The sequence below is a fragment of the Gopherus flavomarginatus genome, chromosome 11 (genome assembly GCF_025201925.1).
Source record: "Gopherus flavomarginatus isolate rGopFla2 chromosome 11, rGopFla2.mat.asm, whole genome shotgun sequence".
NCBI classification, from domain to species: domain Eukaryota; kingdom Metazoa; phylum Chordata; order Testudines; family Testudinidae; genus Gopherus; species Gopherus flavomarginatus.
The window spans coordinates 49,103,443-49,131,428 of record NC_066627.1 but is presented as its reverse complement, the minus strand read 5'-3'; the positions used below and the strand labels follow the sequence as shown (position 1 = coordinate 49,131,428).

The following is a 27,986-nucleotide window of genomic DNA, read 5'->3' as shown; positions in this document are numbered from 1 at the left end:
GCTTGGCGGGTGTGTGTGTGTGTGCCAGAGAAACAGGAACTGGGTTGTCACAGGGGTTTCTTTAACTCTACTTCTGGGGGAATTTTTGTGTGTGTCTATTGATACAGACATACTTACTGATACGTATTCTGAAATAAAATTTCCAAAATAATTGAAACTGGCATGATTATGTAGTGTTATTTTGACAAATAAAATTTGCAGAATTTTAAAATATTGTGTGCCGAATTTTTAAATTTTTGGTGCAGAATTTCCCCCGGAATAATCAGTTATAGAAATGAGGTCAAGTACTGATGAATGGCCAGCGGAGGGCACAGTTGCACATAGTCCTACTGATTCCATCCACCTGCCTGTTTTTGCAAAACCAAGTAGAGAGAAAGTCAGTCAGTTGGGTGATGTGATGACTTTTGCAGGCCAGGAAATGAGCTGTGGTATTAGACTGCCTGGTGTCTCAGCTCAAAGGCATCTCTATCTCCGGCTGAAAATCAGGGTTGAACAAAGGAGCAGCCTGAGAAAGAGGCACAATCAAGATGTTTGAAAAACTCCAGAATATGTAGTTCAGAACAGTCACATTCTGCAGTGCAAGGAGAGCAGGAATAGAAGGTAAGGAAGGATATGGAAGGAAGAGGATATGGATGGATTTCTGCTCTTCATGCTATCTGGCTTCTTCTGAGTCTCTGTAAAGTAAGTGCTGTTCGTTTGTTACCAAGCAAACTCCGGTGTTCCCTTGTCAACTACTGAAAAACATTGCTGCATCTCCTGTATCAACCAGTTTTGTTCATAACCCTCTAAATATTGTACACAATGTTAGGCTGGCACTGCTGGAATGGCAAGATTCTCTTGTGTGTTGGTCAGGTTACTTAACAAATGCCCGTGTGTTAATCACTGGCCAATGCGGGCTATCAGCTTTGTGCAAATTAAGATTTGTACCCATTGGAGCATCTAGGCTTAAATGCACAGAGAGGTCCGCTGAGCTTGATAGTGTTTGGCATCTCATGAGTGGAACTTCACAGCCCTGCAGTTGACACCATGTTAAATACAGTGGGGGCTGTTTAATTTCCTAGTGCCTGGTTTTCAGAAATGCTGAGTTTGGAATCCGTTGAAACTGGAGGCTCAGCACCTGGGGTGGAGAGGTGGGAGAGAAGAAAAGTCAGGCCCCTGATTGTTTGGGGGTGAGCCACCTTCTTGCAGAAATCCCCAGGGTTGCTGACCACACCACTGCAGTTGAGGTTGTTAGGGATGGAGAGACTGATCACAGAAATAACAGCATATATCTGGGACTTCAAACTGTGTGTAAATGGACTTGCTCTTATGTTGGAAAAAATTCCAAAGCAGGTGAATGATTCTAGTAACTACCAAACATCTCTCTAAAAGCACCTTCCTGGCGAACAGCACGACTCGGTATTTTGCAGTCTGGCTTTCTATAAACGTAACAATGAGTATTCTCACCGAAACTGCTACCTTGCTGTTTCCAGCCCAATGTTTGCATCAGAAACCTTTCTAGCAGTGCCTGGCTCCTGTTTTAAAAATAAACTCCGTTCAGCAGAAAAAGTTTTATTGTCTCAGTCAGCAGGAGGGAGGCACAAAATAACAATCAAATTTCTGAGTCTCAAGGTTTCAACCAGTTTTCCATGGTGCGAAGAGAAGGATTCAAGATACGGGAAGCCAACCTAATATTTAAAGCCACTGGTGTCTTTCTTTATTACTTCTATTTATTTGTTTGTACTTATTTTTAGTGTAAACAGAAGCACCTATGCTGTGATCAAATACAAGGCCTAAGCTGCCAGGCACCTAATAAGCACTTGGTGTTGGCCCAGCTCTGTGTGACAATCATTCAGAATTTCCCCATGGCCTTCCAGGGGAGCAGAGTTAGGCCAGCATAAAAACCCCTCCCTACGTGGAGCAGTAAGCATTGCAGTCGGAAGTGTTTGTTCTTCTGTGCCCTTAGCCCTGGCCATTCTGAGGCTAATCTTCCTAAATCCAGTGTGGCTCTTCAAAAACCCAAACACTCCCCCACCACACACACATCCGTTAGCAAAAACTGTCACTCAGAGCCTGCCCACCTCATGGTCTTCTGGTGCTGAATTGCTGGCCGTGAGCTTTTGTGCTCAGTTCACGTTTGAAAAGTTCTTCTAGGATCATTTGTGCTTTATCATTATTAGCCTCCCATGATACTGTCCTGGGCTGACTGCAGCTCTCATTGAAGTTTACCTCTATGGTTGCTTGTGCTGTTGTAGAAATCTTGATAAGAGAAACAGTCTTTTTTTTCAATAATGCCCCCTGCCCCGAATCCCTGAGAGGTGTGTCAGCCAGTCCAGCTGATGGTCTCTGGTGGTGCCCAGCATGGACCCTTCCTCTCTTTCTCCTCCTTAAATAACAGCAAAAAGTTGAGCCAATATTTTGGGAGATTTTGTGGGCTCTTCTCTTTCAAGCTGCTATTTCTTAAATGTAGATTTATGTTCATTGATTTTATTTTTCACCAGAAGGGAACATTAGATTATCTGGTTTGACCTCCTATTTTACACACCCTATAGAATTTCATCTCAGAGTTAATTTTATTTACAACCAAGCCTAGCTGGATGTAAGTCCTTGTACCGCCACCAAAAACAATCATAGGGGAGAAAAATCAACAGCAATGAACTATTTTCATACTTGATTAGCACCTATCTTTGCATGCTTTCCCCGCTAATTCTCATCGTGCCAGGGTCTTTCTGTACTCTGGACACATGCTAATAATGTAATTGCCTGATCAAAGCTGCTATGGCCTATGAAGCTTGTCCTCTGTGCAGCACTGCTGTGTTTTTACCTTAGAGAACAGCTGCAGGGGCTTGGGTCTATAGCTTAATTGCACATTTCAAAGTCCATTTAAGGACTTGATCCTGCAAATCCTTAATTGTGCAACATGCCCTTATGCATGCAATGAGCCCCACTGACTTCCATGAGGTACTCGCAGGAGGAGAGACTCCTCATGTAAGCAGAGTCAGCCATTACATTTTAAAATTTCAGATGACCCTGATTCATAGTCCATAATGCTGACTCCAGCCTCCCAAAAGTGGTTTATCTCAAAAATGATCATACTTTTGTCAACAGATGTAGGATTTCCCTCCCACTCCTCATTCCTGCCTTGTTCTTCTGTTTTTTCTTAAATTCATAGAATTTGAGGCCAGATGAGAGCATTACCTCATCGTGGGTTCTGGGATCATTTTTTGTGGTTTGAGTGTTCTTACTGTTGTGATTTGTATTTTGTGGAATTATTGTACAAGGCTATCTGGACACTTGATGGGCCTGAGGAAATGTTAAAACCTGACTGAAAACTTTCAGGAAGAAAACTGCCTATAATGTGAGGCTGGGGACTTGGCTCTCTGGTGCTACATAGACAGTAATGTTTACCTATTCACACTGGTACGTTGATACTAAAGCAGGGATTGGGAACCTTTGGCACGTGGCCTGTCATGGTAAGCCCCTGGTGGGCTGGACCAGTTTGTTTACCTGCAGCATCCACAGGTTCGATTGACCACAGCTCCCACTGGCCGCAGTTCGCCACTCCAGGACATTGGGGGCTGCGCGAAGTGTCCGCCAGCACATCCCTTGACCCGTGCCACTTCCCGCAGCTCCCATTGGCCTGGGACGGTGAACCGCAGCCAGTGAGAGCTGCGATCAGCCGAACCTGTAGATGCTGCAGGTAAACAAACCTTCCTGGCCCGCCAGGGGCTTACTCTGACTGGCCGTGTGCCAAAGGTTGCCGATCCCTGTACTAAAGGCTGTATCTGTATTATACGGTCCCAAAGCACTGGGCCTTCCAAAAACAGATGGGAGTAGATATAGGGTTAGCTCTGTGCAGCAAAAGCAGAATCTGTAAGTGTACTGTAGTGCATACCCTCCACTGTGTTTATGCTTTTGGACTGCAGCTACCCTTGGCAGCATTGCAAGTCTGCTAAGGGGTGAAAAATATTCGTGTGCATGACCAGGTGCCTGTCGATTTGAGTGTTAGCTTTGCTTGGCGGGACCCACACTCAAAGCCTGTGCTAGGACTGTGCTAGCTAAGGGAGCTGACCAAAATGAGTGCTTGTTCTGCAAGTATCGCATAAAAGAACTGTATCCTCGGAGATAAAGGCAGTATTGTCTAGTAAAAGCATCACACAGGGAGTCAGAAATGTTGGGTTCTCTTCTCAACTCTGGCACTAACTCGCTGTCTCTTTGGGCAGATCACTTAACCTCTGTCTCAGCTCTGCCATCTGTAAAACTTGGAATAATTCCTCTCTGGGTGTTGAACCTTCAGTCATTAACCTTTTCAAAGGATGGTGAGATTCTCAGGCGGCAGGTATTGTCCGAGTGCAGCACTCTGTTTATTTGGGCAAAGATTTGTCGAGCACGTTGGCTTGTACCTTCGGGCGTGTAAGCCAGCGAAGAGATGGATCAGTCTACGGGACCTTTTCCTTCCTTCGGCTCCCATTTCTCAAGAGGCTTCCCCAGGCACGTGGCCTTTGATTGCTGAGGAAGAGTTGAGGGCCTCTGTTTCTGATGTGATTGGGGCCGCAGATTGTGTTGCTTTGTTAGGAGGCCACTCCTGCAGCTTCTGAGCGCTCTCTGACTGTAAGCAAGGGCTGATGAGGGAGATCAGCACCTTCTAGGACTGGGCCCTAATTTCAGCGCATGGGGCTGACACCAGGGCCTGCCGGAGGCTGACTGAAGCCGGGTAGCTGCCTGGCTTGGTTTTCCTTTTCTAAGTACTTTAGTATTGGGCAGGGTGATGGGGCAGTTAGGAGGAGCACAAAGGGCCCGACAGCACGGCCAGGCTGGTTCTTTCCTCTCCAGGGATGCTGTTGCAGTTGTGCGCTTCTGCTCTGCACAATCCAGACTGCGAGCGGTTTGTCTAAGTAGTGAATCTGCCTTTATGCCACCTTGTCCGCTAAGGTGAGCAGCAGCTGTTTCATTGCCTGTCCTTATTTCAATGGCTTCTTTTCAGCATGGCAGCTGCAATGATGGGAGGTTGCCCTAAGTCATTCTTTTCCCACCTCCATCCTTTCATCTGCATGGAGGTGGAAACCCCCGGCCCATTTTTCAACATGCCAATAGAGGTTGGGGGGTGAGGAAGAGAACTGTGAATGCCACTGGCAGCTGGGGAACAACTATGCGTTGCCACCTCCTCTGGGGAAGGTGGGATTCTGGAGAAGCCCTGGAGAATAGGACTCTTACCTTCTCCTAGCTCCTGGGCTCAGCACCACATCCACCTTGGCAGTGTTGTCCTTGGGTTTATGCTGCCTGTTGGGTTGCCTAGGGCCCTGTGCCCATATACTTGGCCTGCATGCATGGATATGGGAGGAGGGCCAGCTACAGATAAGCAGGCTTAGGCCAGATGTGACTTATATTCCATAGGGCTATGCAAAATAAAATACTTTTGTCCTTCTGTAGCACTTCAAGAGTCTCAAGTAGCATTATTCCCTTTTTAAAGAGAGGGAGATCCAAGGCACATGGTGTAAGTGACCTTCCCGTGGTCCCCCAGTGAATGAGTGGCAGAGAGAATGCTGGTCACCTGGCTGCTGACACCCTGGCCTCTCCATGCTGCCTGGCGCTGCCTCCCCTGGTCAAAGGAGGAGAGAATAGGTCAAGGAGGATTCACAGTCATCTTAGAGCCAAGCACATTGTCCACATCTATTTTTCTAAAGCTCCATTGGGTTGTTGTTTCCCTTTAACAAGGGAACGGCTAAGGCAGGAGTTCCCTCTTCCCAAAAGATGATGTTTTTTATAAAGAGGGAAGTGGGTGAAACCTCAAAGGCAGAAAGTGCATTATTTTCAACTATGGTGTGACAAACATGCACGTGGCCTTGAAACTCCCACCTTTAGAACCGCCTGTGAATTGTGCCCCATGGCAGAGCTTTATCCAGACAGGCGCATGTCATAGTATAATTCCCAACTCTGGACCTTAGCGTCCAGGATATGGGTACTAGCCTAAAGTCCTCTAAGCTTAATTACCAGCTTAGATTCTGTAGCGCTGCCACCAATCAGGAATTCCAGGGCCTGATACCCTCTGGTCCCCCCAAACCCTTCCCTGGGGACCCCCAAGACCCAGATTCCTTGAGTCTCACAACAAAGGGGAATAAACCATTTCCCTTCCCCCTCCTTTCTTCCTCCCAGCTCTTTCCTGCCCTGGGTACACTAGGAGACCACCGTGATTCAACTTCTTGAATCACCACCCTGAGTGGAATGTTACCTTCCCCCTCCCTTCTTCCCCAGAGAGAGATACAGAGATAAACACAGAGAGCAGGTTTTTCTTCCCTCTTCCCTTTCCTTTCTCCCACCAATTCCCTGGTGAGTGCAGACTCCCTTCCCTGGAGTCTTACAAAAGATAACCAAAAAATCAATTAGATTCTAAAAAAAAAAAGAGGAAAACTTTAATAAAGAAGGAAAAACACAAAAATTGTCTCTGTAATCAAGATGGTAAATACACAGCGTTTTTATAGCTTATAGACAATAGAAAGAAGCTTTCTCCAGCAGTAACACAATTTACGCTACTTCCAGCAAGTACACATCTGCAAAAAAAAAAAAAAAGTTAAAAGACTATAACCGCCTTTTTACTTATTTTCTATTCTGAATAGATAAGAGACTGTAGCAGGGAGACTGGCAGAAACCTGGTTGCACATCTAGTCCCGTCCAGGACCCAGAGAGAACAACACACAAACCCAAAACCCACAAACAAAGGCTTTCCTCCACCTACATTTGAAAGTATCTTGTTTTCTGATTGGTCCTCTGGTCAGGTGTTTGGGTCCCTGTTTGTTAACCCTTTACAGGTAAAAGAGACATTAACCCTTAACTATCTGTTTATGACAGCGCAGAGCTCCTTTCTGCCCTGGAAGTGCTGCCTAATGGAGAACTTGGTTAGGTTCAAATATAGCTAATTCTTGCCATGTGGCTGGCACTGAACCAAATCTTACCCCATCCCTAGTCTGTGCTACAACTATGTAAAGTCCAGTGCTGGCCCCCAGTTCTCCGCAGCGCCACGTTTTCCGCAGCTGTGAATCAGCACAATGACATTGTGTTGCTTAAGAACATAAGAATGGCCTCACTGGGTCAGACCAAAGTTCCGTCTAGCCCAGTGTCCTGTCTTCTGACAGTGGCCAATGCCGAGTGCCCCAGAGGGAATGAACAGAACAGGTAATCATCAAGTGATCCACCCCCTGTCACCCATTCCCAGCTTCTGGCAAACAGAGGCTAGGAACACCATCCCTGACCAGCCTGGCTAATAGCCACTGATGGACCTATCCTCCATGAATTTATCTAGTTCTTTTTTTTAACCCTGTTATAGTCTTGGCCTTCACAACATCCTCTGGCAAGGAGTTCCACAGGTTGACTGTGCATTGTGTGAAAAAAATACTTCCTTTTGTTTGTTTTTAACTTGCTGCCTATTAATTTCATTTGGTGACCCCTTGTTCTTGTGTTATGAAGAGGAGTAAATAACACTTCCTTATTTACGTTCTCCACTCCAGTCATGATTTTATCGACCTCAATCATATCCCTCCTTAGCTGTCTCTTTTCCAAGCTGAAAAGTCCCAGTCTTATTAATCTCTCCTCATTCAGAAGCTGTTCCATACCCCTAATCATTTTTGTGGCCCTTTTCCGAACCTTTTCCAGTTCCAATATATCTTTTTTGAGATGGGGCGACCACATCGGCAGGCAGTGTTCAAGATATGGGCATACCATGGATTTATATAGAGGCAATATGATATTTTCTGTCTTCTTGTCTATCCCTAACATCGACTGTCTTCCAGAAGCTGTCCCACAATGCCCTGCACTGATAGTACAATCGATACAAGCACTCCTGGGGAGGACGCGCACCACTGAAACAAGAAGCTAAGTGTAGACGTGGTCTAGAAACCCCTGTGCACAGTGGTCGTGGAAACCATGCAAGCACCCTGCTTACATGCATTGTGCTTAGACACGGTTGCTAGTGCCCTCTCAGGGCCAGGCCCGTAGATGGTAAGAGGCAATAGCAGATTCATGTCCCGTGTCACAGGAAGTTTTGCTAACCCCTTGTGCTGTTGCACAGTTTGCTCTTTTCTGCAAAACCTTGCACTGCGGCGCACTCTCTTGTCTTGTTTCTCTTGCAGCACGTCGGATGCACTGGAGACCACAGTGAGCGCGCTTGGGGGGTTGGCAGGCCAGATGGAGGGGAGCTGTGGCTTTTTCGTTTTGTGGGCCTGTTGCAAGGAACACGCCTGGTGTGGGGGGCACAGGAAACTGATTGCCCCGATAGATGGAACTGGAGCCAACCCAGAGAGAGGATGTGACTACATGCCTGCTTGCATGCAGGAAAGCCTCAGCCTCCTGGGGACGGCATTGGGGTGCCTGTTAAAGGGGTCAGCAGCACTTCAGATTGTTACTGAGCTCGTCATGTGGCTGAGTCCCTATGTGCCATGTTTAATGCCTGCTCCTACTCGAGTGGGTGGGCCATGTTCCAAGCCTGCTCGTGAACAGGGCTGTAAGGCGATGGTCAGGCTGAAGCAGGATCTAAGATGGCTCTTCTCCCAGCCTGGCCCCTCCTCTCTCCTAGCCCTCTGGATGGGAGAACAGCCCACACCCCCTGTGCCAGGTGATGAACGTCCCCAGTCCTCTCCCACTCGCTCCAGCAGCTTGGGCAGGAAAGGACAGCAGCCGAGACTTGCCCCCGGTGCACTGCCAGAAGCCTGGCTGTGTGCCATGGGAGGCGCCAGCACAGCTGTGTAGAAGCACTCAGCCCCTCTGAAGGGGGCAGGTGAGAGCAGGGTACTGCTCAGTGTGGGTCTATCTGCAGACTGGAGGTGGAGCTAGATGCAGTCACTGGTTTGCAGGCCTAAAGAGCTCCTGTGAGATATCTGGCTGCACCCAGGGGCGGCTCCAGGCCCCAGCACGCCAAGCGTGTGCTTGGGGTGCATGCCGCTGGGGGCGCTCTGCCGGTCGCCGGAAGGGCGGCAGGCGACTCCGGTGGACCTCCCGCAGGCATGCCTGCGGAGGGTCTGCTGGTCCTGTGGCTTTGCTGGAGGTCCACGGCTTCGGCAGAGTGCCCCCCGCGGCATGCCGCCATGCTTGGGGCAGCGAAATGTCTAGAGCTGCCCCTGGATGCACCCCAGCCCCGTAAGTCAGCAGCGCCCCAGTCGTGCGACTTTTGCTACAACCCAGGACAGACCTTGTGCTGGTTGGTGCCCTGCGCTGCCAGTGAATACGGCCAGGGGCTGAAGCCCCAGTCTTGTCTCACTCCTCAGGCTAGCAGAGGCTGGGCAAGCTGCCACAGCCAGGGGAAATTAGCAGAGGCTGTGCCAGGAAAGGAATTTGTTTGCAGTACCAGATGCGATACGTGCAGGGGCTGAGAATCCAGCCAGCAGAGGCTGCGTCTTGTCTCTGCCTTTTCCAGGCAGAGGAACGGCTGGCCAGTCCTCTCCAAAAAAACCCATCCTGGTTATTGGGTCCCCTGGTCACAGACAGCATCTGAACCGGTCGTTGGGGCCATACCTTGAGCACAGGATGTGGCTGGGCTCACAAGTGGTGACTTAGCGTGCATAGGAACTGGGAAACGGCCGCACCAGGACAGCACTGGATTCTGAAATAACACACAGGGCAGGCTGAGGTTCAAAACCGGCTGCATGTCTACTGTAACGGGTGATGAGCCTGCAGCCCTGCTCTTTTGTCCCACAGAGTTTGTTCTGCTTTCCCTATAAGCCCCATTCTGACCTCAGCAAGGATCAGATCTCACTGTAATATTCAAGGCCAGAGAGGGACTTCTTTCTCTCTCCGATGCGACCTAGTCTTCAAGCCATAGGGCACACACAGAGCTGGTGTCCAAGATGCTGTGATGGCGTTAAACCAGTTTTAACTCCATGGGAGCAGGCGCCATTGCATCCGCTCGCACCAGCTCTGAATCTGGGGGTTTGTTTGCCTACAGGACTCATGTCACTGGCAAGCTGCTGCTCTACAAAACTTAACTTCTTAAAGGCCTGAGCATGGGAGGGGAGAGTGCCTGTGGAAGCCACAGGATCAGGCCCCAAGGAGAACACCAGAGCCACTCCCACTGTACACAGCTGCTAAAGTAGGTCTGGTGGTTGGCTGGGCTGCGGGAGGCAGGCAGTGTGACTGACTGTGAAGCCCTCATGGTTTCCTGTGTGCTGACACAGAGCCTGTTTGCCTTCCCATTGTTACCCCACCCCACAACTCGAGCCTGCTTCTGCGAGAGGCCGTGAAAATGTGTGGCAGCTGAGCTCTCTGACAGCGGGCACAGCATTTCCACTCCACCTCGTCCCTGGAACCACGAGACCAAGGCCTCGATGTGCCGGCTAGAGTGGTGAGTGGGGAAGGAGTGGTTGGGTGACCTGGACGCATGAAGGAGTCTGGCAGATAAGGCCAAGTCCAGCTGGGGCCAGGGCCTGTCTGGCCTGTCCAGATAAGCCATATGTGCACGTTGGGGCACCTGGTTCCAGTGCCAGAGCACCCCTTCCACGTCTGAACAGGCTGACTGCATCTGCCATGTCCCCAGGAGGGGGCATGTAATGGTGTGGTAGCTGGACTAGTGCAGCCAGGCTGTTAATGGCAGATGGTTTCTGTGATGTCCTGACAGGGTCCGGCCGCAGGCACACGGGGGTACAAGGAAGGACAGTGGGATTGCGGGGCAGGATAGGTGATGCAACCACCAGACCAAGATCGGGTGCTCTGGGACTGGGACTGGGAGCTCCAAGGATATTCCCCTTCCCATGGCAATACTTAATGCCAACCCAACTCTCCCTTGTGAATTTTTTGCTATACTGAGGCTCCCAACCTTGCATAAACCCAATACCCAGCCTGGGGATTTCAGGCTTGGGGGCTGCCTCTCATTTTAGATTTAAAAATGTGTTGAATCTAAACCTAAAGCTGGGCCCCACCCAGAGCCTCACGGCTGAAGCTCCCTGAATTTCAGGAGGATCTGACTCTCTCTGGAGCAGAGCCTCGCCTCCATGCCGTTATACCTTTAGTTTAGGATCAGAACCAAGAGGGGCTTGTTACCCACTGAGATCTCAGGTCCTGAATAGCCATTCTTGGGAGATTTGGAGGTAAGGAGAAATCTCATGAGAACAGACAATCTTGCAAAGTTTCCACCAGTGAGTACCAGAATGACTTGTGAGACAGAAGCACCATGGACCCTGAATCCCAGTCTGGATTCAGCCTGCAACTCCCATGCCTGCTTGAATGCAGAGCAGATGCCCTCTTAGCCCCGCTCTGTGTAAATGCCAGGCTGATCTGACTCCATATTCATTTCCAAACACATCACCCCTATGCTTGCTCTGTTAAGAACTTGCTGACGGGCCAGAGTGAACCCGGCCCGCACTTTCTGATTCTGCTGCATTAGGTGGGTCAGAGTTCAAATCCCGTCTTATGCTCTGGGCCCCCATCTTTTTCTCTTCTTTTCCCTCCCTTCCTTTCTTCCAAGCAGGTGCCATTACTCCAGCATCGAGCTGGCTCCAGGACAAAGTGCCACGGCTCCAGAATTCAGTGTTGTCATGCCCATTTGGGTCCAGTATCATTAGAACCCTGGCTTATAGTTGGAAACCTAGTATTGGCAGCCCCAAGCATTCAAAGAGCAGGTGTCCGGCCCCCAGAAATCATCAGAGTGGCTTAATAATGACAAGATTTTGAAAAATAATATATTTGGGGTCCTTTTCTTGGCCTTGTGCTGTTTGAGTCCTTAAGGAGCACCTGGGTCATGTTCTTGAGCGTCTCTAGGCAACCACGTGGGCTAGGAACTTTTTCTTTTAAGTGGAAGCTGCAATTGACGCCTAATAACGTGAGGCCCCCAGGAGCTGGGGCTTCAAGAAAAGCGCCAACTTGAGCCAGATTCGTGATATAACGATGAGAATTAGTGATGCCGGAATCCACCTGGCTGGGCTGTGCCAGGAACGGCTGCGGGGGAATCTCCCATGGCTTGGGGCAAAGCAGCAGCAAGGAAGAGGGAACCCTCTTGCTGAGCTGCAACTCTGCCTTCTAGGTGAGAAACGGCCTCCATCCCCCAAAACACCTTTGCCTGGGAGATCACAGGGCTCAGCCCGCTCTTCCCCAAAGGACATTTGAGAGAGAGTACGTGCAAGGAACAGCCCTGGAGCCCTAGAAACTCAGCAAGGAGGGAGATCGGTTTACTCCAGCCATTCAGCGTTTGTCTAGGAAAAGGGGAAATCAGGCCAGATCTGAAGGCAGTGGCTGCCCACAGGAATGCCGTGGCTGCTGCTTTTCTTCCTTATTGGCTCCCTCTGGTGGCAAATCATATGGATTTCAGCAGTTCCATTCTAGGAGACTGCATTGGCAGGACAAGCTAGATGCGGGCTGCCAGAGTGTAATTCGCGAGGCAGATCCTTTAGGTGGCTGTTGAGAGGTTGGCACCTACCTCCAGGGTGGAGCTGTGCACTGTGCTGGGGTTTGATCCTTTTTTGTTGGACTCCATGTCTATGCTGTCAAACTAAACTTCCTAACCACACTAGCTGCATGCAGCAGGAGAGGCGCTGCTTTGGGAAGCGGAGTTAGGAGGAGCAGGAGATCGGCTGCAAGGATTGTGGCTTCCCATCCACCCTGGGAAGATGCTATTGTAGTTGCATTCAGCTAAAACCCTTCCCCCAGGTGATGCGACCCATTGGGCCAATCAGTGCCTGAATCCTGGCCTGGGCTGCTGCATGGGGATACGTTGTTGCAAGCTCAAGACATGCCAACCAACTGCTTATTGTGATGCTCTGTGCTTGGGACAGACAGGAGGACAGGAGTTGCTGGGGCCTGGCATCATGCTCAGTCTGTCAGACCTGGCTCTAAATGGACAACCTACCTAATTCTCAATTACTGAGGAACACTCTCCACTCATTGATGTATTTTGCTTTCCACAACCAAATCTCTGTACAACTTCTCAGGAGTGATGTACCCGAGCATTCAGATTCTAATATCTAAACTGTATTGTTAAATCTATTCACCTAAATTTGGGTTATTGCTGATTATGTATGATGTGACTTTTAAAAACTAACTTATATTTGTGGATAATCTAAGCACTCTTCCCAGATGTCCAGACACTCTTTTCCCAACCATATATTCTATAATTTTTTAACATTAGCTTTAATAATATTTTTAAGCCTGGCACTATTACTTTCCTTGTTTGCGTGATCACCTGCCTGAGATGGGGACATTAGATGGCATGCCCTCTGCATTCTTCTTAGGGTGCACTAATTACCCATGTTCTCTTCCTGCAGATCTCCGTGTGAAGTGGATTTCTGAAGTGGCTCCAGACCGTGGTGAAAGGATGGCTGGGCCCCATCTGCCCCCCTTCACTGCTGCCCTGGGACTGGCATTGCTTGGTGTCTTGGTCTTCCTTTCAGCCCTGTGTGCTGCCTGCAGAAGGTACATGGCTGAGCCTCCCTCTCACAGCGTAAACTGTGAGTCAGGGCAGAGCAAACCTCAGGAGTTTTGCATGGGTCATGGAAGGGTTTATTCATACATGGATCTCCTTTGGCTTAGGAAGTGACAGTCTGTATGTCAGCCCCACCCCAACCCGCTGTCCTTCAAATGCAGCTATCCAACCGTGGCGCCGTGCATGCTGGGGCATGGCTGTGGGGCTTAGCTGATGCTGTGTGGATACCCACCTATCCCTGCAGCTCAGCAGAGCAGGAGTGTGAGGACCCCAGTGGCTGGATTTCAGTTGCCTGGGATGAAACCCCCAGCGGCAGACATGCAGCTAGATTCCAAAAGCTCCCACCCTCCTGCTTCACTTCTGTCCCCTCCACCCAGGACTATCCCTGTCAGGTTTGTTCCCCAGCATCAAAGCAGGAACAAAGCTCCAATCCAGTGCTGCACTGGCTGCAAACACATGAGTCACAGGCTAGGGAGAGGCCTGTATCTCCCAAACTGGCTGCTGCTTCCAGCCAACCCAAACCACAAGCCACAAAGCCCAGCCAGGCTCCCAGTTCCCAGAGCAACTCCCAGCCCTGCTGAGGGTGGGGATGGGATCAGAATCAGCCCTGTACTCTCAGCTACGACTGTGTCTCTCCCCATGCTTCTCTGATGCCTGGTCTCCAGGCCCCAGCGCTTCCCTGGCAGAGCAGCTGCCCATCGCTGTCATAAAAAGGGGGCTGGACGTATCTGTCCCGGCTAAGTAAAGTGAGACCTGACTTAACCCTCCCACCAAGGGACCAGGAAAGATCTGTCTCCTTGCAGAGGCAGGGCTTGAACTAAAGGCCAGACAGGATTGTCCTGGGAAGGGCCTAGGGAGGCTTCGGACAAAGTGCTGCCCATTGGAGGTGGGGTTGGACCGTTGCTCCCAGTGTCACCATGCCATGTGGGTGGGGTGTGGCTAATAGGAGGAGTTGGCCCTTATGCCACCACAGAGATTCAGAGCAGGGAGGTTAGGGGAGCCTGAAATGCAAGGGGGAAGTGATCCCAGCTGGGCGGGAGCCTGATTGCAGCTAAGCTCCCAGCAACACCCCTCCGCCACTTGGCAGCAGCATGAACCCAGGAAAGCTGCCAGGGCCTGGAGGCATGTGTCAATCCCACCAGAGCCTCATTAAGCACTTCCCATAGGCTGACGTGTAAGGAGGGCACAGCGCAGCTGCAGAGATGCCAGGCCCTTTGAAGAGGGAGCCTTGAAGGTTCCATCAGGGTTAGATGTAACTGAGCATGTCGAAGGTCTTGTCAAGGTAAAGGGAGTGGGCAGGATTCCCACGCTGAGCACAGCAGGAGCAGGCAGGGCGCTCTGCTGCACCAGGCTGTCAGAGAGCCCAGACATACAGGGCAATGGCTGCGCTGCAGAGGGGAGGGGGGCCAAATGTCCTCTGCCCTCAGGAGAGCAGTGCTGCAGGAGGCGCAGGGCGTCGGCTTGCCCCCTCCCATAGTGTCCAAGCACTGGAAAGATACAAGGCAGGACAGTCACAGAGTGTATGGGCACCGTGGATCCAGAGCGGCAGGCACGCTCACAGGAGCATGTGGGCGTAGATGCAGAGTGGTGGGCAGGCTCCCGGGGCACGGGTGCAGCGAGGCGGGCACAAACCCAATGCACTGTGTTGTACAAACTTTAGAGCTGTGCAGTGCCGACAGGATACAATGTCATGGGCATGCTGCAGCTGGTGCCCGCGCAGGCAGGATGTGGTGTGTTCGTCTGACTGATCCGTGCAGCTGTACGATGCACCGAGTAGCCTCAGGAAGCAGAGCGCGCCCTGACGGTGCTCTCATTAGGATTGTTCCCTATATTCGATATACGCTCCTAACGTCAGCGTGACCGCTGTACTGCAGTAGGAAACGTGGCCTCAGATATAACCGTGATGGGCACGGTGTAAGACCCTGGATACTGTACACCTGGATCTGCTGGGCTAGCTGGGAGAAGCAGATTCCTTGGGTAATTAGTATTCACCAATGCTCCACAGAGACAATACGTTAATGCCGAGGCTTTTGAAAGTGACCTTTGGTTTTGGGTGCCCAACTAGAGAGGTCGCCCTGGGGCCAGATTCCCAGGGGCAGGCTGCAAATGGGGCCTGTTGGAGGCCTCTCCACTTGGGCCCCCAGAAACGCTGATCACATTTGAAAATGTTGCCCTCCAGGCCACAGGAGAGCTCTTCTCACACGGTGCTTGCTGGCGGATCTTTTGCCATCATCCAACCTTTGGCTTAATCCCTCTCCTTGCAGGAAAGCTAGAAAGAAGGTGGTCCCACCAGATGGGGTGAAGCTGGTAGATGTGGTAAGTGCACACATTGGCTAGATAAGCTTATGGCCCCAAAGTCACGCAACAGCCAGCAGGAGCTGGCCTGTGGGGAGCCTGGCAGCACTGCCTGAGGAAAGGTGCGGGACAGTTATCTCCTGGACAGCAGCTGTTGCAGGAAAAGCTCTAGAAATGAGCTGTCTTAGAGCCTCGTCCTGCACGGAGCATCTCCTCCTGGCTCTGTGGGAATTGGGGGTGCTCAGCACCTAGCTAGGACTGTCTGGAAGACGCTGGGGAAGAGCTGTTGAGGTAGAAGGTGGAGTGAGTCTTCTCTGCCTGGAGTGAGCAGCCCGTGGGAAGGGGAATCCTTGGGACGGCCTGTAGAAAGGTGACTGTGATACTGCTCTGGGAGGGACCAGCTGAGCCGGGAGCCAGGTTCTAGCCGAAGCAGCATATTTTGGTGTCGAGAGATGCACTGTAAAACTCGGTTAGTTTGTTCAGAGGCAATAATTCAAAAACACAAGCAGCAGGGGGCTGGAGTGCTTGTTAAACAGCAGAGACCAGCCTCCACCCACCGTCTTATGTGACAGGGAGAGGGCGCTGAGCCCGAGCTATTGCTGGATGGTGCATAGATCAGAGGGTAAAGTTCACCAGCACTGCCCTAGGCGGCTGGAGCAGGCTTGCTGGGCGGAGCCGATTTGGGAGTGCCGAGGGCAGTGCAGCCTGGCTGTAGAGCACGGTGTCCCCTCTTCCATTGTGAGGGATCCCAAAAAATGGGTGCAGGGTTGGCAAATGCAAAGTACTGCACATTGGAAAACATCATCCCAACTACACATACAAAATGCTGGGTCTAAATGAGATCTTGGAGTCATCATGCATAGTTCTCCGCAAACATCTGCTCGATGGGCAGCGGCAGTCAAAAAAGTGAACAGAACATTAGGAACCATTAGGAAAGAGACAGATAATAAGGCAGAAAATATCATAATGGCACGATATAAATTCGTGGCACCCCTACCCCTCGAATGCTACATGCAGTTCTGGACTCCCCATCTAAAAACGATCTATTAGAATTGGAAAAAAGGCAGAGAAGGGCAACAAAACTGATTAGGGGTGTGAATCAGCTTCCATATGAGGAGAGATTGAAAAGACGGGGACTGTTCAGCTTGGAAAAGAGATGACTGAGGGGAGACATAATCAAGGTCTATACGATCACGAATGGTGTGGAGAAAATGTGCAAAGAAGGGTTGTTTACCCCTTCACATAAGACAAGAGCTGGGGTCACCTAATGAAATTAATAGGCAGCAGGTTTAATACAAGCAAAAGGAGGTACTTCAGCACACAGTTAACCTGTGGAACTCATTGCCAGGGGATGTTGTGAAGGCTAAAAGTATAACTGGGTTCAAAAAAGAATTAGATAAATTGATGGAGGATAGGCCCATCGATGGCTATCAGCAAAGATGGTCAAGGATGCAGCCCCATGCTCTGGGTGTCCCTAAGCCTCTGACTGCCAGAAGCTGGGACTGGATGACAGGGGATGGATCACTTTGTAAATTGCCCTGTTCTGTTCATTCCCTCTGAAGTAGCTGACACCAGCCACTGTCGGAAGTCAGGATACTGGGCTAGATGGACCATTGGTCTGACCCAGTGTGGCCGTTCTTATGAGTCTCACTGGTGTGTCTCCTCCTTTCTTTGCAGTCGTTGCTGAGGCAGATGCAGCTCCGATCGCTCAGTAAATCTGACACCAAACTGCATGAACTCCACAGGGTGAAGTGCCCTTCCGAGCGTGAGTGGCTGTAAAATTCTACAGTAGCTGGAGCTGAGGTGCAGAGAGATCCAGCGGCTCTGGGGCTGGGAGTGCACGGATGCGAAGGGAGATACTATCTGTGCCCACAGGGCAGCGCAGCCTTCCAGCTGCAGGGATAGGGTGGTGGTTCTTCCCACATCCTCTCTGGTAGGGCCGCGTTGCCTGCTACTGGATGGCTGGTGTATTCCTGCGATCACACGTGTCCCAACAGGGTCATTGCACATACAAGTCCTCCTCGTTAGCATGAGCAATGACACTTGCTGCACACTGTGAATCAGCTTTCCAGTGAAGGGGGATTGGCAGGGGCAGGGTATTATCATCACTTATCTTTCTAACTCTGCTTAGTGAGTCCATTGAAAGAGCCAGCCAGTGTCCCCTACAAGAGCTGGCTGGCTCCAGCGCGGACTCCTCACGCACCTTCTCTTCTCTTCCCAGACCAAAGACCAGCCAGCGTGGATTTCCTTTATCCATCAGGGTCTTTGGGGGATGGAGAAGGAGCTGTGCATAGCTCGAGCTTCAGCATCCTGCTGCACCGAGAGCTGCCCCAGATCCCCCATTCCAACCCTTCGGCTGATGCCCTGAGTCCTGACCAGACCTACTCAAACCTGTCCTTCTTAGCCCCACTAAAACCAGCCCCGGAGGCGCTGTATGAGTGTGCGGCCATGACTCAGGAAGAGCCTCAGCCAATGCCTGTCTTGGGAACACCTCTAAGCGAGGAGGACAAGGCAGTGACGGCTGAGTACGCCTGTGTCCGCAAGGTGAAGAAGAATTTCCAGCCAGAGCTCCAGGATGAGACACAGGGCGAATCCTCCGTGGGGCCCGCAGACCCAGAAGCCTGGGAAGGAGCTGCCTGTAACCCCGCAGCGGTGAAGGTACCGTAACATCCATCAGCTCCTCCCACACTGAGCCCCACAGTGCTGGGGGACGGGAGATGGGCAGTGTTGGTGCTGGGTGGGTAGGAACATGCTGCCTAGTCCTGAGCTTGGCTTGCCATTATCCAGGGGGTCGCATTTTTCTTTATTTGTGAGGATTCAGGTGGCCGGGGAGATCTGTGGAAATGGTTACAAATCCCACCAGCCTCCTGAATGTCAGCAGAAAGGGTCTGTCTATTATCGATAGCACCGAGAGGGGCCGTTGTGCTGGGGGCTGCGGAAACACAGAGCACCAGGACTGACAAGCCCCGAAGAGCTCAGTGCTTTGTTCTACAGGAAGTTCAGGGTAAATGATCTCGCTTTAAACTCTATGAATCTACCGAGCTATTCATTATTTGTCAGCCCCTTCCATTTGAAATGTTGGTTATCCAACCAGGGAGCAGAAATGGTAGCATGTGACTTTAGCAGCCAACCACTCGCCATGAAGAGTGACTAGTCAAAGCGAACAGGGTGGGAGCAGCCCAGAGTTTGAGGATATTCATCCAAACCCATCACCTCTAGTATAGACAGGTGAAGGAGGTGGGAATCGACTTGCAAGCCCCCGATCAGGGAGATTGGGTCCTTCCTGTGGACGGGGGGAACAGAACTTGAATGCAAGAAGGAAGCCAGAAGCTTGGGATAATTTTTACGCTCTCAGAAAGTTCTAAGTGGAACTAGAGCAGGAGGCCCCAGAGGCGTAAATATTGTGCCTGTGAAAGGCCCAAGTGTTGGGAATTGCGTGCGCAATCTTAGTAAATGCACGTGCAGATGTACATGCAGTACTGAAAATGTGGGGCTTGATTTCTTTCCCCCTTCTTTCCCGCCACCTCCCCTCCCCGACTGAAGAACACACGTAACCAGTGTTGCTTTCCTTCTGGGGGGGGTCTGGGTACAGACTAGCTGCAAGATGACCCGTGGAAGGTTTCCTTACAGGAAGATTCCAGGTCCACCTCAAACAAAGCTTGATTGGGCTGGTGCTGATGCCTATCGGTCTAAGGTTCTAAGTCTATTAAATCCTCTGCTCCTAGGTGTGCCACCCTCCCAGCCATACTGGTGAGCTGACCTGCCTTACCTACACATCAGAAGGAAAGGAGGGGGTTTGGATTGACTCTGGATTTGGATTAGGCTGGATTTTGCCTGTGCTTCTGGGAGGGAGGAGAACAGTTTATCCTGTCCTCGCTGTTGTAACCGGGCATCTGCGGGGCTGATGAGTAGCTTATCAGCTGAGTTCAGGAGCCCATGAGCTTGCAGGGGATCAACTGTGCAGCTGGGTTCAAGAGTTCACCACAATCCCTAAGGCAGATCTCACCTTGGGGGATCACTGGGGCATCAGGCAGATCAGTCCACGCCTTATCCAAGGCGCATTGGAGGAAACAAGAGGCTTTGCTTTGCTTTAGGTAACCTGTGGCACAGGCCCTCAGGTGGCTGAGGGGGATACACGATTGGTCTGGGAGAGCGAGACCCATTGGAATGACTCAGGGAAAACACTTCCCTTAAACGTGCACACATCTGCATGTGTACATAGCCCACAGAACTGGTGAAAATCTTTCTGATAAAAAGTTGAGGGGGGAGTTTGGTGAAAGTGTGTTTTCAGTAAAATAAAACTTTTTGCCAAAAAAAAAAAATTTTGGTCAAAAATGTTCAGCCAGCCATTCTGAGCTGTGCGTATGTGTTTTGATGGGTGAAATCCCAGCCTTTTCCCCCTTGGTTTTATTCCTCCCCCAAACGTTTTCCATGGGAAGACTGGGGGGTGGGGAGGGATGGTTTTTATCCACAGAGAATTGCCAGTCTTTTCACCAATAAACACACACTGTGGGAATTTTCAATTAAATGAACAAACATTTTGTTTCTATCGACATTTTTGTGAAATATATTTGCCCTTTTTAACAAATACCAGCTCTGGGTGGGTGGGCATAAGCTTGATTGAGTCAAAGTGCTGGATGCAGACCTGGCTGTAGTGACAGGCACTCATCCCAGGGGTGCCCCCTGGCAGCCCAGTGTGGAACCACACTTATGTGTGCCTCAGTTTCCCCTAGTAAGCTTTCAGTACGTTCAATGAGACTTGTATATAGTGAAAAGTGCTCCTTCAGGGGTCTGGTTTATTAAGCATGGCACGTAAATAAGCCATCTCCTTCTGCTCTAAGTGTCCAGGCTTCTCCACTGCCTGAGCTCTGCAACCTCTCGTCTGTACAACTGAAGTCTTTGTCTTTCTCCTCTGGAGCTTTCTCTCTTTGCATTTTGGGAGGATCTGAGCAGATGCCTCTGCTCTCCAGGGTGGCACCACTGGGAGTAGCTTCTCTCTCCCCCAGAGCTTCCTCTGTCCTGGGACCTCCTGACTGAGTGCTCATAACCCTTTATACAGCCCAGTGTCAGGGCTGGGACAGTTTGATCTAGTGGTCAGAGCCAGAGTCTAAGCTATGGATCAGAGCTGGAATCAGGGAGCAGTAGCCACTTGGGAAATCTCTCAGTGCTTGGACAACTCCCTGTACCGTCTCCTGACTTAAATAGTATGGTGGGGCCAATCATCATCCCCAGTCTGGATTCTTGTGCACAGTGCCTGTGGGCTGGGTTCGAGTTCTGCTAGATTCTCACTTCCAGCTGTTCTGGGTGGGCCGGGGGGAAGGCTGCCTGGCACCTGTGAGCCCTTGCACCCTGGTGTTCCTTAACTAACTAACTGCAGCTCAGTGACTTGTCTGATTAACTATGCACAGGTGAAACTGGGTTGGCTTGTTCTCCCTAGTGGAGCCGGTCACAGGGAGACTGCCCGGCTGGGTCCTCAGAAGCCGGTCCCTGGGACTGAGGCAAATCTATTCACTTCAGTAGGTTTGTCTCCCATTTATACAAGGTCTGAAGTTTTGCAGAGGGTGATCCCTGCAAAGAAGGCCAGGGCAGGTGTAAGCCAGGATAACGCTGATGACTTTCGTGGAGTGGCAGGTGCTTCAAGCAGAGCAGAATTTGCCCTGTTTCTGTTGTTATGGCGAGGGTTCCCCTAGCAGGGCTGCACATATCAGATACGCAAGAGGCCTTTCTCCAGCCTTGCCCAATTCCCTCCTCCTTCCTTATGTTGTCAGATCACAGGCACCATCTGGATAATGCTCCTTCCCCTTGGTGAGTTTGGGCGATGGCCGCAGACCTGGCCATGGCTCAGCTGAGAGCTGCTAGCAGAGGATACAGCCAGCAGCCTGGCAGAAAGGAGACAGGAAGATTGTTTCCACCGCAGACTACGATGGAACTGTGGGAAGCCAGTGAGCTCCGGGCAATGACACAAGCAGGGACCAGTTTGGACTTTTACCCCCAAGGAACTAAGAACTCAGGAATTCTGGAGTCACAGGATTTTAAGTGTCTCATGCAGCCTGCGAGCGGGGCCAGTGGGTAAAGGTGGCTTCTCTGCAGGAGGGGGAGAAAGGGAGGGAGGCCGGCTTGGTTCAGTTTGCAAGAGGCCAGACCGTGGTCCAAACAGGAGGAACAGAGCCCCTAAGCATGTCGAGGCAGGGGGAATTCAGCAGCAGATTGCCAGTCCTTCTGCCTCCGCACTGGGTTATTTTTAAAATTCCTCCTGTCTCGCCAGCTTTTTGGCTCCAGCATGCGACGGGGTTTCCGGGACTATTGCTGGCTAGTCTGTGGCAGCATCTCCAGCCGGCCCTAGTGAAGATTGTGCATTTACAGAGACCAGAAGGCAGAAGAGCATTAACAGCTTCAGAGAAAGCAAAAGGCTGATTGTTACTGTCTCAAGCCCCAGCAGTGGGGGCAGTGTGGGGATGTGAGTGCCAGCAACATCTCCTTCTCTATCTCCCGCGGGAGCATCCGGAGCCAGTGACGTTCGCTGCCCGAGCCCCGGGCTAAATAACAGTATAAACCACAGCTCCCACTCCCTGGCTTTTGGGGCCAGAGGTGCCTGGGCAGACACTCTGGGCATGTCCGCACTGCAGCTGAGAGCTGGGTAGACAGACTGCTGGTGGCGGGGGTGATGCTGAGCACTAGTAACTAGCCATGTGGGCGCTGCGGCAGCGGCATGGGCTAGCCATGCGAGGTTGCACCAAGGGGGGAGCTTCTGGTGTCTACTCTGAGCCTCGGCCCCCCAGCTCTTTGTAGTGTGCTAGCACATGGCTGTCGACCCAGGCTGGGAGGTGCGTTCCCAGCTGCAGCACAGCCTTCTCTTGGCCATGCCACACTGGGGGAACTGTGCCAGGAGGGGCCTGTTCTGCTGGTGCAGTAGCTCGCTGGGGCCTGGGCAGATGCTGAACTTGTAGGGGTGGCGTGCAGGTGATGTTTGAAGGTGTAACGCGCCATCGTGTGTGTTCCTACACCCACCTGCCATGCGGTGCTAGGCTGGGCTGCACATGCAGGGTTCCCCCCAATGGCAGCAGAGTTCCTCCCTGCTCAGACCCTCTGTCCCAAAGACCCAGCCTCATCAGAAAAACGCCTCCCCAAAGCGAGACCGAAGCCAGATGTGGGCTGAGCTGCTGCCCAATGGGCGGGGGGGGGGGGGGAGTTTCCGCGGCCACCAGGCCTCCACCGAGGATGCTGCGGTGACCTGCCTGGAGAGCCATGTGCCAAAGTCTCATTGCTAGAACCTGTCAGGCTGGAGTGCAGAGAGCCCCCAGCCCATTGTGCTACTGCAAAGCACTTGCCGCTGACCGCAGCTTGGCAGAGGATGTTCCAGGACCTTGGTTTTTCGTGCTATAATTTACTCTCTTTGCTGTTACGTCACCCCCACCCCATTCGTCTCATCTCCCCATTGCACGTCGCTCTCTTGCTATAACCTAGATCATGGGCGTCTATGGGCAGGGACTGTCTTTCTAGTGTGCATCTGTGCAGCAGCTAGCACTGTGGGGCCCTGGTCCCTGCTGCAGGAGAGGAATATGAATAATCACAAGAGGCAGGTGAGGACAATGAATCCCTCTAGAATCTGAGCTTTGTGGGTTTGCCCACGGAGTAGGAGGAAGATAGTGAACGGAGAAGGGGGTTGTTCGCTGAGTTCAGACCCTGAAAACCTCACCGGTAGATGGTGTCCTAATGGGAAAACCAGGAGTCTTCCTAGGAGGGTCTGTGATGGGCACTGAGAAGCACTGGGCACTTTGTCCAAGGGTTTGTATCGGGAGCTGAGTCAGTCCATCACCACAGCTAAAGGCTTCTCGGAGGCTCCTTGTGTTACTCGTGGATCAGATGTCTCCCCGGAGGGAAGGGTGGGAGGCAAATCAAAGGAAGTGAATTATTCCCAGGATCATCCCAGGTAGGAACAGGGCGACTGAAATGGCTGCCCAGCATTCCCTGTATCACATCTGGGCTGGGCCTAATGGGGGGGCATCTTCCCCCATCTGCGCCCCCTTGCTACCAGTGTCTCGGGGAGCTGGGCATGCCTTCCCCTGAATTAGTCCCAGGCTGTCGCCCTCAGGTTAATGCGCCTTGACACAATACCCCGTCACAGGGGTCAGGGGCTGATGACTTAGGAAGTGCTTTGGGTGCTGGCAGGTCGGGTAGAAGTAGCACCTCTTTGAAATCCAGGTCTTGGGGTGAAACCAGGCCTGGCATAATGGGCACAGCTCAGCTACACCAGGGTTGAATTTGGCCTGTTAAGTCTAGATCAGTCATTCTCAACCTTTTCTGTATCATGGCTCCTTTACCCCCGGTCTAGACTGACCTTTGCTGGGTAAATGCCTGGATGCCCTTAATTCTGTTGGTGGGATGGGGTGACTTTATAAAGGAAGTGTGCAGAGCGTGAGTCACAGGCAGGGATACATAGGCGGGTTTCGTTGTCCTACTGCTGTACAGAAATTCCCAGTAACCACAGGTATTCTTTTGTAGGTAGAAGAAATGTACTCGACTGTGTGCAAAGCTGGCAAGAAGAAGAAACACCAAGGCTCTGCTCTGTCCCCTTCTGAAGGAATGGACACTAGGGAGACAGGCCAAGGAGAACAGGGGTGGCCAGCTGCCCATCTCAGAGATGTCAGGGCGGGGTATCAGTCCACACCGGGTCGAGTCTTACTCACTGAGCCCTGCTATGAGTCGATCAGTGATGGATCCTGGACTGAGCATGGCAGGAACCCAGTCCCAGAACCGGCCTACGAGGCAGTAGATGTCAACTGGAAAAAACCCAAGAGAAGGGACAAGTATACCAAGAACTGCCCTGCCGAGAACTTGTATGAAAGCATCAGTGAAATGTGGGAAGGGGACTCTAGGAACACAGCTACCCTGGCGGCTCCCAATGGGTTGGAGATCTACGTAACAGACTTATAACCCCTTATGTCTAGCTTCCCCATTCCTGGAAAGGTCTGTGCTCCTCCACTGAGACCTCCAGCTGTCTCAGGTCTCAGCCACATGGCGAGGCATAACAAGAACATCCAACACCACAACAGTAAATACTAAAAACATCAACCCGCTCTAAACCCTCCTGCCTCAGGTCTCAGGCCAGCCTGTCGCTAACAGGAGTTAAACTTTCCCTGCGGGCCGGGTATCCCAATGCTCCTTCTGCAGAACGCCTCACACCTTCCTCTGAAGCAGCTGGTGCTGGGTGCTGTCCGAGGCAGTTCACTGGACTCGGTGGACCTATGGTGGCCTGAACTACAGGCAAAAGAATTGAGTAATTCTAATGGGTTTGGCATTGGTTGAGGGTTGTGCCCATTCTAGGGGGCACAGACACCCAAATCAGGTGCCTCTCTTCCCTGAGTCTTTATGCAGGGTCCAGTGAAGCTGGGCACAGAAACCTAGGTAAGGAAAGGGGCAGCTGAGTTAATAAAGAGGAATCTCCCATATATATTTTAATCCTGTTCTGAATTTCTGCATCTGTCCCAGCCAGCAGGCTAAAAATGCAGTAACTGAGATGCCCAGAAACAGGATGGTTTTTATTGCCTGAGAATGCACATTTCACGGGATAACGGTGCCTGTTTGTTCCTGTTGAGATGGTGAGGGTTTCCTGTCCGGGCCCTTGGAGCTCTGATTTTCAGCCTGAGCTGCCCAGGGCTATAACAGCTCAGGGGCAGCAAAACAAGGCAAACCTTGGCCAGATTTCAGAGTCAGGCTGGAGGACGCAGGCCACAGTTTCTGGAGGGGCAAAAGGAGAGGGCTGGAAACTGAGGCAGTGCAGTGGATGGATGGAGCATGCCAATTGGGGCTGACTGCACAGCAGGTAGAGCTGATTTGGAGCCAGATTGCCTTGTGCTCAGTGGAGGGCCTGAGGGCAAGAGGAGAAAGGTGACTCGAAGCCGCCTGTCCACCTCCTCCATTCTTGGGCTGAGCAGGGCCCTTTGAGCCCCGAGCAAAAACAGTGCCAGCAGGAATGGCCCTCTAGATCCTGTTACGCTGCCCAGGATCTGCCACTTGGCCACAGCCCCTCCTGCCAGCCTTCCCCAGTGGTAGCTGAGAACAGGCTTTGCCCTTCGTACACCAGCCTGGGATTCTCCAGGGTCCGAGGAGTCCCTGGGTGCCCGGTTTAGGTGCACTGCTTGTTCTGCGAGTGCCATGCACGCCAGCCAGAGGGCTGAGCATCTGGCCCAGAGCACCCATGTGCTAAGCATGGGACTTATCGGAGGGGCACCACTAACCGGTTACATGGAGTAACTGGCTCCTCTAGTGCTTGGAATATTAAAGAGGACGGAGACAAATTAGCAAACTAAGATCAGTTTATTAAGAGGGAGAATTTCTGCAGAACTGCACAGGGCTAACGCCTGCCCTGTCTGGATCTAGGAATTTCCTCTCCTTGCTGACTGATGTGTTAACCCAAGGAACCCACATGGGCTGACAACACTCTGAGGACCCCAGACACTGATGCTTGCTGCTTGGGGAAACCGGGGCTGTGCTCAAATTATCCCTTTCACGGTGGGGACACACTACATCTGCCCTGCCTTAGGCTGGGTCTACACTCAAACCGACCCAGCTATGTAGCTCAGAGTGTGAAAGATCCACATCCCTGCTCAATATAGTAAAACCACCCCTGCCCCTGGTGTGGCCAGCGCTAGGTCAGGGGAAGGGTTCTTCCATCCACCACTCGGGGCAGTGGATTAACTTCGCTGATGGGAGAACCCCTCCCGCCGCTGTCGCTAGCGTCTACGCAGAAGCATTTCCAGTGTAGAGAAACCCACAGTCCAGCAAAGGAGGAGAGAATTCAGGACTCTGCCCCTAGGTGCTTCAGAAATGGTACTGCTACCCAGAAAGCAAGTCTGGCCTCATCTCCACCGGGATTCCAGCCAGTGGTGCCGCTGCACTAATGCAGGGCTCTGTTTGGCCCACTGGCACGGTTAGCCGCAAATAAACTGTTCAAATCATGCAGCGCCAGGGACAGAGGTACCTGGGGGTCTTCCACTAGTGGCTGAAATCCCGGCATCAACAGACTGGGTTCAGGAGAGCTTGATTAGCTGCGCTGTTCAAAATGGGGGCCTATGTAGATCATTTCTGGGTAACGTATTACCCTTTTAAAGCCCTTCCCCTGTAACAGAAATCGTGTGGCGGAAACCTCCATGCACTGCTTTGATAGTTTGGATGGTAACTTTGGGAGGCAGTGTTGCCTGGTGAGAAGAGCACTCAAGTGGGACTCAGAGGAGATGTGGGTTCTATTCCTGGCTCTTCCACTGGCCTGCTGGGTGCCTATAGGCAAGTCACTTTGCTGATCTGTGCCTCAGTTTCCCCATCTGTAAAATGGGGATAATGACATTGCTTTCCTTTGTAAAGTGCTTTGAGATCTACTACTGATCAGATTCAGGGATTAGTGTTTTCCTTCTAGATGTCTCCTGCTGGCTCTTTGAAGGTCAGGACGCCTGCAGCCCCCTACCGTTTCCTATCACTATAATAACCCAATAATATCATTAAAGGGCTGGGAGTATTTTTATACTGGAGCAAACATCTTTTTAAACTTTCACCTAAAGAACAGGCTTAGGATTGGATTTTGGTTTGAGGTATTTTTTTCCTGACACATTGTAACACACAAACCAAACCCACCCAACACAGACTTTACTGTCCTGTCCACTAGGACGGCGTCAGGGTTATAATAAACACAGGAGCTACATTTCATGTGTGCCAGCGTGTTTGCGTTACCAAAGGTGCTCGGAGGCGAAGGTAACAAGTGGCTCTGCAGAGCCTAAAAATGGTGTAGACTTGCTCCATGCAGTGGTTCCCTTTGTGTCAAACCTGAATCCAGAGCACAGCTGGAGGGACCAGGCTGTGCACAGAGTGGGGAGTTCTGGACTCCAGGCTGCTCCGAGAGCCTCAGGCCTGCTCACCTCCCCTGTGCACGCGCATGCTTGACCGTTTGAAAAGCCCTGAGCTGCACTGTGGGCTGCTGGAAGTACAATCCCTCTCCCAAGTTTTGTAAATCCTACTTATTCCCAACCAGCAGAATGCCACCAGCTCCCCTGCCCCTGGAGCTCTGTGGGCCCGTGTGGGTGCAGTAGGGTGACCAGACAGCAAGTGTGAAAAATCGGGACGGGGGTGGGGGGTAATAGGACCCTATGTAATAAAAAGCCCCAAATATCGGGACTGTCCCTATAAAATCAGAACATTTTGTCACCCTAGGGCGGAGTCAGGATTTGCCCTATGGAGGTTTGATGTTGATACAGGTAAAACTCTGCATTCCTCAGCTGGGACAACTTGTTTTGTACTTCATTGTCCCCCTCCACCGTCAGTCGAA

The 27,986-nt window shown here is 51.5% G+C and overlaps 1 protein-coding gene across 3 annotated transcripts; it reads left to right on the top strand.

Annotated features, from left to right (window-relative positions):
• The first annotated feature begins 377 nt into the window (after positions 1 to 377).
• On the top strand, positions 378 to 27,365 carry LIME1 (Lck interacting transmembrane adaptor 1). 3 transcript variants are annotated; one of them, XM_050918374.1, is made up of 6 exons: positions 378 to 600; positions 13,218 to 13,365; positions 15,640 to 15,691; positions 17,348 to 17,435; positions 17,892 to 18,328; positions 24,173 to 27,365. In XM_050918374.1, the coding sequence occupies exons 2-6, from the start codon at positions 13,268 to 13,270 to the stop codon at positions 24,602 to 24,604; spliced, it is 1,107 nt and encodes a 368-aa protein (XP_050774331.1). In that variant the 5' UTR covers positions 378 to 600; positions 13,218 to 13,267; the 3' UTR covers positions 24,605 to 27,365. The 3 variants fall into 3 exon arrangements, with proteins under 3 accessions (XP_050774331.1, XP_050774329.1, XP_050774328.1); XM_050918372.1 differs by having other exon boundaries at positions 378 to 681; XM_050918371.1 differs by lacking the exon at positions 378 to 600 and adding an exon at positions 10,035 to 10,306.
• Positions 27,366 to 27,986: the final 621 nt, after the last annotated feature.